Source organism: Nerophis lumbriciformis, linkage group LG18 (genome assembly GCF_033978685.3).
Source record: "Nerophis lumbriciformis linkage group LG18, RoL_Nlum_v2.1, whole genome shotgun sequence".
Lineage (NCBI taxonomy): Eukaryota > Metazoa > Chordata > Actinopteri > Syngnathiformes > Syngnathidae > Nerophis > Nerophis lumbriciformis.
This window is the reverse complement of record NC_084565.2, coordinates 38,735,001-38,752,500: the sequence shown is the minus strand read 5'-3', so window position 1 is coordinate 38,752,500 and position 17,500 is coordinate 38,735,001. Positions and strand designations below refer to the sequence as shown.

General features: G+C 43.6%; 1 protein-coding gene across 1 annotated transcript in view; it reads right to left on the bottom strand.

Moving 5' to 3' along the window:
• The window catches only part of crocc2 (ciliary rootlet coiled-coil, rootletin family member 2), a 185,459-nt gene that overhangs the window by 158,659 nt on the left and 9,300 nt on the right, over window positions 1–17,500 (bottom strand). Inside the window, exons 2-3 of the mRNA XM_072915124.1 lie at window positions 15,308–15,446; window positions 15,118–15,224 (exon numbers count right to left, since the gene is read on the bottom strand). Coding sequence (XP_072771225.1) covers window positions 15,118–15,224; window positions 15,308–15,446 — 246 coding nt within the window. The remainder of the gene's footprint in view (window positions 1–15,117; window positions 15,225–15,307; window positions 15,447–17,500) is intronic.

The window sequence follows — 17,500 nt, the reverse complement described above, 5'->3', positions numbered from 1 at the left end:
TAGATGAACCGTGGCACACGTGAAATTGTACTAAAAAAAAAAAAAAAGGTGTTTTAAAGTGAGACATAAAAGTAAAGACAAAAAGTACATAAAAGTGCTAAAAACTCCCCTGGACTCCAAAGGATTCAATCGTGGCCTTTCTTTTCGCCTTCCTCCCAGTCGGCTGCTCTGGATTAGCCATGCTCCATCCCAGGAGGAGGCCCTAACAGTTTGTTGTGGAGACCCCTCCCTGCCCCCCCGACATTAGTGTTTTCATAATCCCACACCTTGTCCTTGATGCACGGGAATAGACCCAGGAGAGAGAGGCTCCAGTCCTCTATCTAAGGGCATGCCACACCGTACACCTCCTCTCATCATATCACTAGTCATATCCACTGTGATACAAATTCACGGCTCCATAGGCGCCGATCTACATTTCAGCCAGTGGGTGCTCGGACAGGCGGTAAATCTGACGCTACTTTTCTGAGGCTATGTCTACACTAAGCCGGATAACCCCTTAAACCAGGTCTGGGCAATTATTTTGACTCGGGGGCCAAATTTAGAGAAAAAAATGTGTCTGGGGGCCGGTATTTTTAGGAACACTAATAAAAAACCTCACAATAATGTCTGATTGAATGCTAAAAACGTGATGACAGACCGCCTTAAAGGGGGGAACATTATCACCAGACCTATGTAAGCGTCAATATATACCTTGATGTTGCAGAAAAAAGACCATATATTTTTTTAACCGATTTCCGAACTCAATCCCACCAACACGTCTTCCTATGAGGAAGCAGTGCCTGGGGAGTCTGTGGTGGGCTCTCCTATTTCTGGGGCTGAGGTTGCTGTGGTAGTTAAAAAGCTCCTCGGGGGCAAGGCCCCAGGGGTAGATGAGATCCGCCCGGAGTTCCTTAAGGCTCTGGATGCTGTGGGGCTGTCTTGGTTGACAAGACTCTGCAGCATCGCGTGGACATCGGGGGCAGTACCTCTGGATTGGCAGACCGGGGTGGTGGTTCCTCTCTTTAAGAAGGGGAACCGGAGGGTGTGCTCTAACTATTGTGGGATCACACTCCTCAGCCTTCCCGGTAAGGTCTATTCAGGTGTACTGGAGAGGAGGCTACACCGGATAGTCGAACCTCAGATTCAGGAGGAACAGTGTGGTTTTCATCCTGGTCGTGGAAGTGTGGACCAGCTCTATACTCTCGGCAGGGTCCTTGAGGGTGCATGGGAGTTTGCCCAACCAGTCTACATGTGTTTTGTGGACTTGGTGAAGGCATTCGACCGTGTCCCGCGGGAAGTCCTGTGGGGAGTGCTCAGAGAGTATGGGGTATCGGACTGTCTGATTGTGGCTGTCCGCTCCCTGTACGATCAGTGTCAGAGCTTGGTCCGCATTGCCGGCAGTAAGTCGGACACGTTTCCAGTGAGGGTTGGACTCCGCCAAGGCTGCCCTTTGTCACCGATTCTGTTCATAACTTTTATGGACAGAATTTCTAGGCGCAGTCAAGGCGTTGAGGGGATCCGGTTTGGTGGCTGCAGGATTAGGTCTCTGCTTTTTGCAGATGATGTGGTCTTGATGATCTTCAGCTCTCACTGGATCGGTTCGCAGCCGAGTGTGAAGCGACTGGGATGAGAATCAGCACCTCCAAGTCCGAGTCCATGGTTCTCTCCCGGAAAAGGGTGGAGTGCCATCTCCGGGTTGGGGGGGAGATCTTGCCCCAAGTGGAGGAGTTCAAGTACCTCGGAGTCTTGTTCACGAGTGAGGGAAGAGTGGATCGTGAGATCGACAGGCGGATCGGTGCGGCGTCTTCAGTAATGCGGACGCTGTATCGATCCGTTGTGGTGAAGAAGGAGCTGAGCCGGAAGGCAAAGCTCTCAATTTACCGGTCGATCTACGTTCCCATCCTCACCTATGGTCATGAGCTTTGGGTTATGACCGAAAGGACAAGATCACGGGTACAGGCGGCCGAAATGAGTTTCCTCCGCCGGGTGGCGGGGCTCTCCCTTAGAGATAGGGTGAGAAGCTCTGCCATCCGGGGGGAGCTCAAAGTAAAGCCACTGCTCCTCCACATCGAGAGGAGCCAGATGAGGTGGTTCGGGCATCTGGTCAGGATGCCACCCGAACGCCTCCCTCGGGAGGTGTTTAGGGCACGTCCAACCGGTAGGAGGCCACGGGGAAGACCCAGGACACGTTGGGAAGACTATGTCTCCCGGCTGGCCTGGGAACGCCTCGGGATCCCCCGGGAGGAGCTGGACGAAGTGGCTGGGGAGAGGAAAGTCTGGGCTTCCCTGCTTAGGCTGCTGCCCCCGCGACCCGACCTCGGATAAGCGGAAGAAGATGGATGGATGGATATTGTTCAGATAAGTTACATTTAAGAACTTGCACACAAAGCGACACTGGAGGTGACTATGACGTGCGCATTTTCCGGCTGACGAAGGGAAGGCGGTGTCTTAAACGACCATTGTGTGTGTGTGTGTGTGTGTGGACAAGGGTATTGTTAGGTGGGATTTACCCTGGATAACCTTAGCCAGTCTAGTGTAGAAGGGGCTTGAGCATGGGCGGTTTTTGCTTGGTGGTGAGAAAGAATTTGCCATCAATCCCACGTGGGTGATCGGCCCCTATGCACAGCTCCATACGGTTGCCATGGTTCCGGTTCACGCTGGAGTATCTGCTTCTACAGCCCGGCTCTTGTTTCCAAAGTGGAAGAGAGCCCCGCCTCTTAAAATGTGCTTTGAGTTATCTTTTATATTTCTTGATATCTATGATTTGTGCCACTCCTCGTATTGTCTCCTCTTATAAAATACTTCAAGGGATGTCGGCGCTTTGATTGGCCTGCCAAGGAGCAAGCGGAGAATGCTTCTCAAGGCCCCTGTGAAGGCTTTGGTGTCGGGGCCAAAGATCGCGGCCGCGCTCATGTGGCGGAGGGAGATCCAAACTCATTTCCCCCGAGCACGTGACGCTTCTCCAGTCGCAGCTGATCAAGCCTCGTGGCTCCGGGGACATCTGGCCGGCATGCCAAGGGTTACATCTGCAATCGTTTGGCCCGGCCCGAGCCGAGAGGCTTAATAAAGGGAATTACTATCTGTCAGATTGCTAAACACAGCTGGAGCGGATGTCCATCGCCCCAAAGCGGCCCTCGTCGTACTCACGCACTGCCCCCTTCGCACAGTGAGAGCCCCCCCGCTGGTTGGGAAAGTTGTTTAGTGAGTGGTCATTGCCAAGTAGAGCAGAGAGTCCTACTATGAAAACATGTTGTCATATGACACGCCAGAACAGGACAAACGGGGGCTTTGTTCATGCTTGAATGATACACCACACTCCAGCTAGGTGGCAGCAGTGCTTAAACCACGGCTATTCAACTACATCACGAAGACTTTCAAGAGTCCGGGGGCATCAATACGGGATGTTTCGTCAGAAAGTGCGTATTCCCTTGAGGCTTAGTTTACGTATTCCTACAAAGTCAATACATTCATTGTTCTGCCCTCGCTATTCGTTTCCAGCGTGTACAGATAGTTAACAGTATGAAGAAACAGAAGCTCCAGAAGTTTCGTTGATGTTCTTTTTTTCAATTATTATTTTCCTTCCTCAGTTTTATTCAGGGGACGGCGTGGCGTGGTTGGGAGAGTGGTGGCCGTGCCAGCAACCTGAAGTTTCCTCATACTTGCCAACCTTGAGACCTCCGATTTCGGGAGGTGGGGGGTCGGGGTGGGACGGGGGCGTGGCTAAAAGGGGAGGAGTATATTTACAGCTAGAATTCACCAAGTCAAGTATTTCATATATACATATATATATATACACATATATATATATATATATATATATATATATATATATATATATATATATATATATATATATATATATATATATATATAAGAAATACTTGACGTTCAGTGAATTCTAGCTATATATATATATATATATATATATATATATATATATATATATATATATATATATATATATATATATAATAAATACTTGAATTTCAGTGTTCATTTATTTACACATACTGTATACACACACATAACACTCATCTACTCATTCTTGAGTTAAGGGTTGAATTGTCCATCCTTGTTCTATTCTCTGTCACTATTTTTCGAACCATGCTGAACACCCTCTCTGATGATGCATTGATGTGTGGCACGCACAAAAGTGCTTTCATAAAATGCACTAGATGGCAGTATTGTCCTGTTTAAGAGTGTCACAACATTGCTGTTTACGGCAGACGAACTGCTTTACGGTATACAAAAAAGTGACTGCTGCTGTTGTGTGTTGTTGCCACGCTGGGAGGACGTTAATGAAACTGCCTAACAATAAACCCACATAAGAAACCAAGAACTCGCCCTCCATCATTCTACAGTTATAACGTGATTGGGCAGTTACGCTTTTTTAAATTGTGGAGGACCTGAGTCCGCCTGAATTTCGGGAGATTTTCGGGAGAAAATTTGTCCCGGGAGGTTTTCGGGAGAGGCGCTGAATTTCGGGAGTCTCCCGGAAAATCCGGGAGGGTTGGCAAGTATGGGGTTCCTGGATCAATCCCCACCTTCTACCAACCTCGTCATGTCCGTTGTGTCCTTGAGCAAGACACTTCACCCTTGCTCCTGATGGGTCGTGGTTAGGGCCTTGCATGGCAGCTCCCACCATCAGTGTGTGAATGTGTGTGTGAATGGGTGAATGTGGAAATAGTGTCAAAGCGCTTTGAGTACCTTGAAGGTAGAAAAGCGCTATACAAGTATAACCCATTTACCATTTCTTTACACTTGTTCCTGAAAATAGATTGTCAGAATAATTGTATCTAAGTTATCACAAAACTTTGTGTTGCCACGAGTTCCCGGCGACCAGACAAAAGCTGTCTTTGATCCTACCAGGCAAAAGGCTTGTAAAACTCCACTGTGTAGGATGGGAAGCAAAATGAAGGTGTTCTGTTTCTTTGATATATTGTAATCCACAGAAAGATTGTACTACAAAGCGGAGAAGAAACAGGACCAGACTCCCCTCCAGGCGACCTTTTCTTTGAACTGTTCTGTGACCGAGGGCAACGACTGTTTTACGACCTTTTCCCTGAACTGTTTTGTAATCAAAGGCGATGGCTGTTTATGACCCACCTCCCTTAGAAACAGCTGTTGCCATGTAATCAAGGAAAGTCCAAATAAAAGAGGAGGCGTACAATCTTTCGTCAGAGCGTGGTGGGACACTGTAAAGGGTACAGGTGTACGCGTTTCTCCTCATTGAGCCAAATTTAATTCTGTCTCTGTTTAATTCCTTGCTTATTGTCTTGTTTAATAGATGTCATCAGTGTTTGAACCTGACATAGACTGAAAATTAAAACACAAGATAAACATTACAAAAATATGGCATCCATTGTGTATTTTACATGAACAAAATATAAGGTTTAGTGTTGATACATTCACACAATAAACTACAGATGTTTACGCATATAGAAATTAAAAAACATTCACATCAAACATTCAAACTAATGCCTTTTGCTGGCTAACACAAATGCCGTTCCCCTTTGTCTGACACTATTCGTTTTTAGTCCCCGGGTCATACTTGCCAACCCTCCCGGATTTTCCGGGAGACTCCCGAAATTCAGCACCTCTCCCAAAAACCTCACGAGACAGATTTTCTCCCGAAAATCTCCCGAAATTCAGGCGGACTCAGGTCCTCCACAATATAAAAAAGCGTACCTGCCCAATTACGTTATAACTATAGAATGATGGAGGGCGAGTTCTTGGTTTCTTATGTGGGTTTATTGTTAGGCAGTTTCATTAACGTCCTCCCAGCGTGGCAACAACACACAACAACAGCAGTCACTTTTTTGTATACCGTAAAGCAGTTCGTCTGCCGTAAACAGCAATGTTGTGACACTCTTAAACAGGACAATACTGCCATCTAATGCATTTGATGAAAGCACTTTTGTGCGTGCCACACATCAATGCATCATCAGAGAGGGTGTTCAGCATGGTTCAAAAAATAGTGACAGAGAATAGAACAAGGATGGACAATTCAACCCTTAACTCAACAATGAGTAGATGAGTGTTATGTGTGTGTATATGTGTAAATAAATGAACACTGAAATTCAAGTATTTATTTTATATATATATATATATATATATATATATATATATATATATATATACATAAATAATAAAATATATATATATATATATATATACATATATATATATATATATATACATAAATAATAAAATATATATATATATATATATATAATAAAATACATATATATATATATATATATATATATATATATATATATATATATATATATATATATATATATATGTGTATATAGCTAGAATTCACTGAACGTCCAGTATTTCCGTCCCACCCCGACCACGTCCACCCCACCCCCCTCCCCCCACCTCCCAAAATCGGAGGTCTCAAGGTTGGCAAGTATGCCCCGGGTTGACTAGCTAGCAGCTAAGGCAGTGGTCCCCAACCACCGGGCCGCGGCCCGGTACCGGTCCGTGGATCGATTGGTACCGGGCCGCACAAGAAATAAAAAAATAAAAAAATATGTTGTTGTTTTTCTTTTCTTTTTTAATTAAATCAACATAAAAAACACAAGATACACTTAAAATTAGTGCACCAACCCAAAAAATCTCCCTCCCCCCTCATTCACACAAAAGGGTTGTTTCTTTCTGTTATTAATATTTCTGGTTCCTACATTATATATCAATATAGATCAATACAGTCTGCAGGGATACAGTCCGTAAGCACACATGATTGTATTTCTTTATGACAAAAAAATAAATAAAATAAATAAAATACCCCCCCCCCTCCTCCCCCGGTCCGTGGGACACATTTTCAAGCGTTGACCGGTCCGCAGCTACAAAAAGGTTGGGGACCACTGAGCTAAGGTCTCTCTACTCCCCTAAGTTAATAATAATCACCTCCATGACAGCAAATAAACTGCATTTTTTAGAATCTTAAGTATCATTATCAGGTATTAGTGCTAAACATGTTACACACCGAGCGAAAGCAGGAGCAGGCATGCTAATACATTAGCTACGATAGCTAGTTTGAAACAAGAGAAGAAATAAGTGCTGAGTAAAGTTTAAGAAGTGCCGATGGAAGCGCCTCACAGCAGAAAGTGCGAGATATTAACAAGTAGATTAATACAAGTTATTATGAATGCGACTCATCACAATTAAACCTAAGGTGTAGCATTATTGCCCTCTACTGGTCAAATTTAGCGCTACATGTGTTAAATGAGCTCAGATCGCCCAGAGTTACTCTCCGACAAATACCAACGGTATGGGAACGTGATTTTGTACTAGTGCGGGCATACTTGCCAACCTTGAGACCTCCGATTTCGGGAGGTGGGGGCTGGGGGGCGTGGTCGGGGGTGGGGCAGGGGGCGTGGTTGGGGGCGTGGTTAAGATATATATATATATAAGAAATACTTGACTTTCAGTGAATTCTAGCTATATATATTTTTTTTTATTACATATATATATATATATACATATATATATATAAAAGAATACTTGAATTTCAGTGTTCATTTATTTACACATATACACACACATAACACTCATCTACTCATTGTTGAGTTAAGGGTTGAATTGTCCATCCTTGTTCTATTCTCTGTCACTATTTCAGAACACACACATTATACAAATATACATTATAAAATCAATAAGAAAACGGGAGCTCTAATTTGGGAGTCTGAATTAAGATCAGAAGTTCCTATATAAACATTGCGCACTTTCGCCTTTTTGTATTGATTACTGCAGCTGTGCACTGGATTCATTCACAAATACAAACTACAACTCACAAACACTTTAGAGTTAGGCTCCACCATCAGAATGTGAAGATCACATGGATATTATTCAGTGAGTTGATTCACCAAAACTAACCTGTTATACAGGAGGAAAAAGCACACAGGACGTTTCAATTGCTCACAGACTGGTCGCGCTCATCAGAATGACAAGACAATCCGGTCTGCACTACAGTAGACGAAAACTTGACTGCTGTTGTTGTGTGTTGTTACCGCGCTGGGAGGACGTTAATGAAACTGCCTAACAATAAACCCACATAAGAAACCAAGAACTCGCCCTCGATCATTAGCTGTTTATATTGTGGGAAAGCGGACGTGTGAACAGGCTGTCAACACGTCACTCAGGTCCGCATGGAGCTGGAGGGGGCGTGGCCTCCAGCTCCGCCTGAATTTCGGGAGATTTTCGGGAGAAAATTTGTCCCGGGAGGTTTTCGGGAGAGGCGCTGAATTTCGGGAGTCTCCCGGAAAATCCGGGAGGGTTGGCAAGTATGAGTGCGGGGGGTGTCCAAAGCGCAGCGCAGAGCTAGGACTGTTTATTGATTTTATAGGATTCCGCCAGAATGCAGCTAAAATAGGCTCCCAAGGGACAAGCGGTAGAAAATGAATGGATGGGTGGAATACTGCATACCAATCCACAGATAGCATAACCCCCTCAGAGTAGCAAGCTATTTGGACGCTCAGTGTTTCAGGTGACGCCATGACATCATGGCTGTTCTTTAGTATTAGTGTTTGTCACTTAGCAGTCACACAATCAGGCTTTTTGGGGGGCATGTTTTCGAGGGAGTCAAGACATTTTGGCGGCGCCCCGTCACACTTGCAGCATAAACGAAGGAGCGTACTCCAAAGTGGAAAGGGGACGGTAACACAATCCTTCCAATGAGACTTTATCAGCGCTGGTCAGGCCTCCGTGCAGGCAGGGACCGCCCGCAAATGGCGGCTGGTGTCAGAAATCACTCGTCGGGGGGTTTATCTGCCACACGGCGGCGGTGTGACTTGGAGGTCAGTGCCGGCAACGCTCCAATACGGACACGTCGGGTTGAGAATCCACCGTAACATGTCACTAAACTCTGGAGGACGCTCGAAGTAGGTCAAAGTTCACTTTGGTCACGTGAGGGATTGCAGAGAGGCGGCGAGGAAAATATTTATTGCCAAGTGGGTCAAAAAGTAAGAAACTAATTAAGAGACGTTTATAGTAGGGCCTTTAAAAAGGCAAGTTTAGCAGACAGGAGGACTGCAGTGTTTTCACAAATGGACGCTTTGTATGGCGGCAAAAAAAATGAGCTGTTTCTTTGCCGGTCTGCTGCAGCGAAAGGAGACGCGACTTCTTACGAGCGCAGCGGGACAGGCTGTACCTGAAGGCATCACAAGGGGAGCCTTCATGAAGCTGGCCTAAATATTTATTGACACCAACTAGGGCTGCGGCTATTCAATATTTCAGTGATCGAGTACCGTATTTTTCTGACTATAACTCGCATTTTTTTTTCATAGTTTGGCCCGGGGTGCGACTTATACTCAGGACTCAGGAGCGACTTATGTGTGAAATGATTAACACATTACCGTAAAATATCAAATATTATTATTTAGCTCATTCACGTAAGAGACTAGACGTATAAGATTTCATGGGATTTAGCGATTAGGAGTGACAGATTGTTTGGTAAACGTATAGCATGTTCTATATGTTATAGTTATTTGAATGACTCTTACCATAATCCATCCATCCATCCATCTTCTTCCGCTTATCCGAGGTCGGGTCGCGGGGGCAGCAACCTAAGCAGGGAAGCCCAGACTTCCCTCTCCCCAGCCACTTCGTCCAGCTCTTCCTGTGGAACCCCGAGGCGTTCCCAGGCCAGCCGGGAGACATAGTCTTCCCAACGTGTCCTGGGTCTTCCCCGCGGCCTCCTACCGGTCGGACGTGCCCTAAACACCTCCCTAGGGAGGCGTTCGGGTGGCATCCTGACCAGATGCCCGAACCACCTCATCTGGCTCCTCTCGATGTGGAGGAGCAGTGGCTTTACTTTGAGCTCCCCCCGGATGGCAGAGCTTCTCACCCTATCTCTAAGGGAGAGCCCCGCCACCCGGCGGAGGAAACTCATTTCGGCCGCTTGTACCCGTGATCTTGTCCTTTCGGTCATAACCCAAAGCTCATGACCATAGGTGAGGATGGGAACGTAGATCGACCGGTAAATTGAGAGCTTTGCCTTCCGGCTCAGCTCCTTCTTCACCACAACGGATCGATACAGCGTCCGCATTACTGAAGACGCCGCACCGATCCGCCTGTCGATCTCACGATCCACTCTTCCCTCACTCGTGAACAAGACTCCGAGGTACTTGAACTCCTCCACTTGGGGCAAGATATCCTCCCCAACCCGGAGATGGCATTCCACCCTTTTCCGGGCGAGAACCATGGACTCGGACTTGGAGGTGCTGATTCTCATCCCAGTCGCTTCACACTCGGCTGCGAACCGATCCAGTGAGAGCTGAAGATCCTGGCCAGATGAAGCCATCAGGACCACATCATCTGCAAAAAGCACAGACCTAATCCTGCAGCCACCAAACCAGATCCCCTCAACGCCTTGACTGCGCCTAGAAATTCTGTCCATAAAAGTTATGAACAGAATCAGTGACCAAGGGCAGCCTTGGCGGAGTCCAACCCTCACTGGAAAAGTGTCCGACTTACTGCCGGCAATGCGGACCAAGCTCTGGCACCGAGCATACAGGGAGCGGACCGCCACAATCAGACAGTCCGTTACCCCATACTCTCTGAGCACTCCCCACAGGACTTCCCGAGGGACACGGTCGAATGCCTTCTCCAAGTCCACAAAACACATGTAGACTGGTTGGGCAAACTCCCATGCACCCTCAAGGACCCTGCCGAGAGTATAGAGCTGGTCCACAGTTCCACGACCAGGACGAAAACCACACTGTTCCTCCTGAATCCGAGGTTCGACTATCCGGCGTAGCCTCCTCTCCAGTACACCTGAATAGACCTTACCGGGAAGGCTGAGGAGTGTGATCCCACGATAGTTAGAACACACCCTCCGGTTCCCCTTCTTAAAGAGAGGAATCACCACCCCGGTCTGCCAATCCAGAGGTACCGCCCCCGATGTCCACGCGATGCTGCAGAGTCTTGTCAACCAAGACAGCCCCACAGCATCCAGAGCCTTAAGGAACTCCGGGCGGCTCTCATCTACCCCTGGGGCCTTGCCACCGAGGAGCTTTTTAACTACCTCAGCAAACTCATCCCCAGAAATAGGAGAGCCCACCACAGACTCCCCAGGCACTGCTTCCTCATAGGAAGACGTGTTGGTGGGATTGAGGAGGTCTTCGAAGTATTCCCTCCACCGATCCACAACATCCGCAGTCGAGGTCAGCAGAACACCATCCCCGCCATACACGGTGTTGATAGTGCACTCTTACCATAATATGTTACGTTAACATACCAGTTGGTTATTTATGCCTCATATACCGTACACTTATTCAGCCTGTTGTTCACTATTCTTTATTTATTTTAAATTGCCTTTCAAATGTCTATTCTTGCTGTTGGCTTTTATCAAATACATTTCCCCCAAAAATGCGACTTATACTCCAGTGCGACTTATATATGTTTTTTTCCTTCTTTATTATGCATTTTCGGCAGGTGCGACTTATACTCCGAAAAATACGGTATTCAAATGAAAGTTCATTCCATTCATCGAGTCATCGAATAAAACATATTTTTGCTTGGTGACAGAGATATTACAAACACACAAGAGAAAAAGAGACATCTCACTTTAAGGCCCAAGCTGTTTGTTTACATGTTTTTTTTATTTCTCTTTGCTATTTTGGCTTATTGGACCCTAAATAGAATAAAAACTAAGAATCATCTTTTGATATGATGTACTTAGTCCATAAGTACACAAACGTGTACTTCATGTTTAGTGACATGCTAATTCTTATTTTTACACTTTTTTTTTTCCAAATTCCATTGTATGTTATAGTCTTCTGACACCACCAGATGGCAGTATAAGCGTCCACATAAGCGGCCATAAGACCCCAATTCAGTAGTGTACTCAATTTTGGAAATAAGAGCTAAAAGGTGCTGTCCACGCATGTGGCCACTAAGCCTTTAGAGGTTTTAATATTGATAATAATGACTAAGTACGGCATTATTGTATCATGATAGTTGATATTGATAATTGTTTATATTTTATGGCCTATCAATAATGAGGACCAAAAGAAAAATGTATTAAATGTAAACATTTTTAATTCTGATTATAATCCCGTCAGCTATCAAGGCAGAAAGGAAAAGAAATGTCAAAGTAAAACACTCAAAAAATGTAAACACAATTGTAAAATCACATTGAACACTTAACAATAAACTCTTACAATGAAAGTGCAAAAATAAGGAATATGAAAGAAATGCTTAATAAAGTGTAAAAAAAATAGTGTGAAAATGTAAACATAGAGAAACATGAGAAGAACTATTTTCTGCAGGTTTAGTGCCAGTATGTTACAGCTGTGCTCTAAAGGGCGAGTCATTGGTCTGACTACGGTCCCTTTGAATAAATTCAAAAAAGTGCCAAACTGTCCAGGTGACTTTTCCTCTTTTATGTACAATTTCTTCATTTTGACTTCCTCTTCTCACTCCATGCAAAGAACTTGATAGTTGATACTGTCACCCGATCGGCTGTTAGCGTGTCACTCCCACTGATCACTGATCACTTCCTGCGCTGCTCGCTTACCAGAGAGCGAGTGCCACTGTTCAAATCCCGCTTTCTTCCGACGAAGAAGGGGGAAAAAAAATGATCGAACGTTTTATCGAACGCGTTTTTTATTGTTATCGATTACGCGATATATATTGATCTTGTTTTATTGCCCAGCCCTATGACTAAGACTAAATGACATATTAGAGCATGTTCAAAAGTGTGCATTTATGACCTCTAAACTTACTGACTAAAAATAAGACAAACATTATATTAAAGATTTATAGTTTTTACAGTGTTTTGGGTAGAGATAGGCTGTGACTTAAAGTCATACTTGCCAACCCTCCCGAATTTTCCGGGAGACTCCCGAAATTCAGCGCCTCTCCCGAAAACCTCCCGGGACAAATATTCTCCCGAAAATCTCCCGGTTTTTAGCCGGAGCTGGAGGGGGCGTGGCCTCGGGACGGGAGTACAACAGGGTGACAAGAACTAAATCATCCAGACTAGAGATAAATTGTATTACTAGGTTTATCTTACCTACAAATAAATATATTTTTTAATAAAAAAAAAAAAACTAAATACATTTTTACTATATTTTGCTAAAAACATAAAAATTTATTGTATTTTTATTTGTATTTTTTCTGACTCCTTATTACATCCAGCCATAGAATTATACATTTAAATAAACATGTTTGAAATAATTAATTTTAAATGATCATAATAATTCATTTAAAATGACCATATCTAATTATTAAAATAATTGCTTGTTTATCAACAACTTTAGCATTTTATTCATTACATTTTGAAGCTCTCAGAAGCCAAGTTATGTTATATTGAGATTTATTTATGCAAGTTTGAAGTATCAATTATCCAAACACAGTTTTGTTTGCATATTTTCAGGATGTATATATATATATATATACCGTGATGACGGACTGGCAGTGTGTCGCGCCTCGCCAAGGAGCAGCGAGAATACCAAGAAGAGCATATGCCAAATTTTCAAAGAGAACGGCCTACGGATCACGATTGAAGCCAACAAGCAAACCGTCAACTTCCTTGACGTCACTTTCAACCTGAGAAATAACAGCTACCAACCATTCACGAAACCCAACACAACACTCCAATACGTGCACCATGACAGCAACCACCCACTCACCACCACGAAAAGAATACCTACCGGAATTAATAAAAGGCTATCGATGCTGTCATCTAGCAAAGCTGAATTTGACCAAGCAACCCCCCCGTACCAAAAAGCCCTTGATGAAAGCGGATACAATTTCACCCTCACCTATGAACCCACGTCAGGAAACCAACCGAAAAAGAACAGAAAACGAAACGACATCATCTGGTACAACCCCCCATACAGCAAAAACGTCTCAACTAACATTAGACACAAATTCCTCAATCTGATTGACAAACACTTTCCCAAAGACAACACCCTAAGAAAAGTATTCAACAAGAACAACATTAAATTGAGCTACAGCTGTATGAACAATATACGACAAATCATCTCAAACCACAACAAAACAATTGCAAATGAGCCGTCGGCCCCCGGACAGAGCGACTCCAAAACCAACAAAGGTTGCAACTGTCGAAAGAAACCTGATTGCCCTCTCAACGGGGGGTGCTTACAAACATCAGTTGTCTACCAATCTAAGGTAACACGCAAGGACATTAACACATCCGACACATATGTAGGATTAACTGAGGGAGAGTTCAAAACCAGATGGAACAATCACAAGGCTTCTTTCAGGAACCAAAACCTGCGGAATACCACAGAACTCAGCAAACACATTTGGGACCTCAAAGACAATAATGTTGAATATTCAATAACATGGCAAATTCTTGCATCCAGCACACCTTACAATAGTGGTAATAAAAGATGCAACCTATGCTTGAAAGAAAAACTGTTTATTATTTACCGTCCAGACCTGTCATCCCTCAACAAGCGCAGCGAAATTGTAACAGCATGCCGCCACAGACGGAAACACCTCCTAGGTAACACATGAGCCAATCACCACGCCCCTACACCAGCCTGTACCCACCCACTCTGTGCCCTATATAATCCATCGTATGTGAATGCTCCCATTAAAATCTCCTGATGATTGAGGGAACCCCACCTCATGAAACAGGCCTGTAGAGATGAAATAGTCTTGTGATTTTTTTTCCCACACATACATATATATATATATATATATATATATATATATATATATATATGTGTGTGTGTATGGAATGCTTGACTTGGTGAATTGTAGCTATCAATATACTCCTCCCCTCTTAACCACGCCCCCCACCCCCCACCTCCCGAAATCGGAGGTCTCAAGGTTGGCAAGTATGCTTAAAGTTGAATGGCTTGAGACAAAGTCTAAATGTATTGTGTTCTTTATTGTGTTTTTGACACTGCACCAGTTTTTTCCCCCCAATTTTTTTTTAGCTAACTTGAAGAGTTATGTCAAGAGGATTTTTTGAGATGTGTACAGTTTCAGAATGTGCTTCTTCTATTTTGGGCCAAAGTAAAACAAAGTTGTCTTTATTTTTAGATTATCATGCCATGATTTTACCACATTTTTCCTCCATGCGGCTCAATTGCGAAAATGAGTTTGACAGCCCTGGTTTAGAGTAAAAGATGCAAAAGTGATTCTTACCTTCTCAGTGAAGCTGCACTGTTTGTCTGGTGGCTCATTGACGTCAGTCTGGGTCTGAGAACTGGATTCTCTCTGGTCCTCCATGTTGGCGGCCTCACAGCTATCACCTGCCACCAGGAAAACAAATCATTTCATACACAATTCAGTTCAGGCCTGTATTGAAGTGTGCGATAGCCATAGTTGTCCCCACCGGCCAGGTTACGGGTGATGATTCTGCGGACGAGTCTCGAGACAGGCGCCGATATCGCTCCGGAGCCCGGTTCATGTCCTGGGATGGTTGCGGTCTCTCCTGAGCGACCCTCTACGTCAAGCATGGACTCCTCCAGCTTCTACAAGTGATTGATTTCAAGTAAAAGCATTTTCCCTTTATTATACCATGTTCTTTTGTGTTGTGTTTGTTCATGTAAACATTTAATGCTTGTTGTCCAAGATTACAGTGAAATAATTTAGTAATTTTTATATATTTTGGCCAACAAACAATAGTTACCTTGGTTAATTTAACCATTTGCAGTATACTATCGGTAGTATTGATACCAATACTAAATACTAAAGTTGAACTTCAGGACTTTCAGGACTCTTCAATTTTTGTTTTTACAAATAGCCTATCTATATTTTTTCTTGTGTTATTCATATGGTTACATTGTTGCTCTAAATGTCATAAATCTAAATGAATTGAATGTAGTATTTCGCTAAATTTATTTTATTTTACTACAATAATTGTAGGTAATAACATTAGGGATGTCCCGATCCAGGTTTTTGCACTTCCGATCCGATACCGATATTGTTTTTGCACTTCCGATCCGATACCGATACTGACCGATACCGATACTGACCGATACTGGCCTATCCGAGCATGTATTAAAGTTTAAAGTTATTTAGCCTACTTAGTTGTCAGAATCATGTTGAAAAGGGTTTTAGTCCTCTTGATAACAACTAGCCAGCTGAATTAGGTGAGTTTGAATAATACACAATAGTTGGTAACAAGAAACTGACCTATTTATTCAAGGATAAACACAAAATAGACAAAATTATACATGACAAACAGAAATGGCATCATTGAAACTAGGGCTGGGCGATATGGCCTTTTTTTAATATTGCGATATTTTAAGGCCATATTGCGATACACGATATATATCTCGATATTTTGCCTTAGCCTTGAATGAACACTTGATGCATATAATCACAGCAGTATGATGATTCTATGTGTTTTGATTGATTGATTGAGACTTTTATTAGTAGGTTGCACAGTGAAGTACATATTCCGTACAATTGACCACTAAATGGTAACACCCCAATAAGTTTTTCAACTTGTTTAAGTCAGGGTCCACTTAAATTGATTCATGATACAGATATATACTATCAGATATGTACTATCATCATAATACAGTCATCACACAAGATAATCACATTGAATTATTTACATTATTTATAATCCAGGGTGTGGAGGGGGGCGCCGGATGTAAGTGTCAAAAAGACAGCCAAAAGAGTTTGATATGAGAATAAATCTAAAGTTAAAATATAGAGTAGAAATACATCCATTTGCAGGAAATGTAGTCTTGATTTTCAACATTTTCTTTCAAGGCTTGCATGGCTACATTAAAACATTCTTCTTCATACTGCATTAATATATGCTACTTTTAAACTTTCATGCAGAGAAGGAAATCACAACTAAAAAAATCACAAATTTTTTCATACGGTGTTGATCTGGAAATTTTTGCCTCTGCATTTTGATGGTGTGGACGTGTGGCACCGAACGGAGATAAGCGTCTCGACAGATGATGACGAAAACTGTTTTCTCTGTCGTGTCCGTGTGTCGAAAATTGTTATGCGCTTATTTTTTTATTTGGTTTTGTGCGTGGCATATAATTGCTATGCGCAGAGGACGTTTAAACAGTGCGCAATTGCACAAGCGCGCACCTTAGAGAGAACGTTGGTCACACGGCTGCGCTAGCATCACAGCTAACGTTAGCCATGCTGCTACCTCTCTGCTCGGGGAGGACGTATACGTATGTGACGTATGACGTGACAGTATGTGACGTATGACGTGACAGTTTGTGACGTGTGTAAGAAGGTGCACTTGCTGTCTGTGAGAGGGAGACACAGAAAAGAGTGAGAAGAGCCTGTCGTGTAATGCCAGCAGCTAAAAGCAACGGCGTGAGAATCCACAGACCTGTGGATGTGTTGAAGGTGTGCTGGAAAATGCGGAACGGAAATTAGGGAGCAGCAGAAAAGTGGAAGGTACTATTTAAATAGGTGCGTTGGAAAACACAGTGCGGAGTTTTTTAAAAAACTGGATCTGGATCGGCATTTTCCCATGCCTTGCCGATACGCATTTTTTGCAAATATCGGCGGCCGATCCTATCCAAATATCGGATCGGGACAT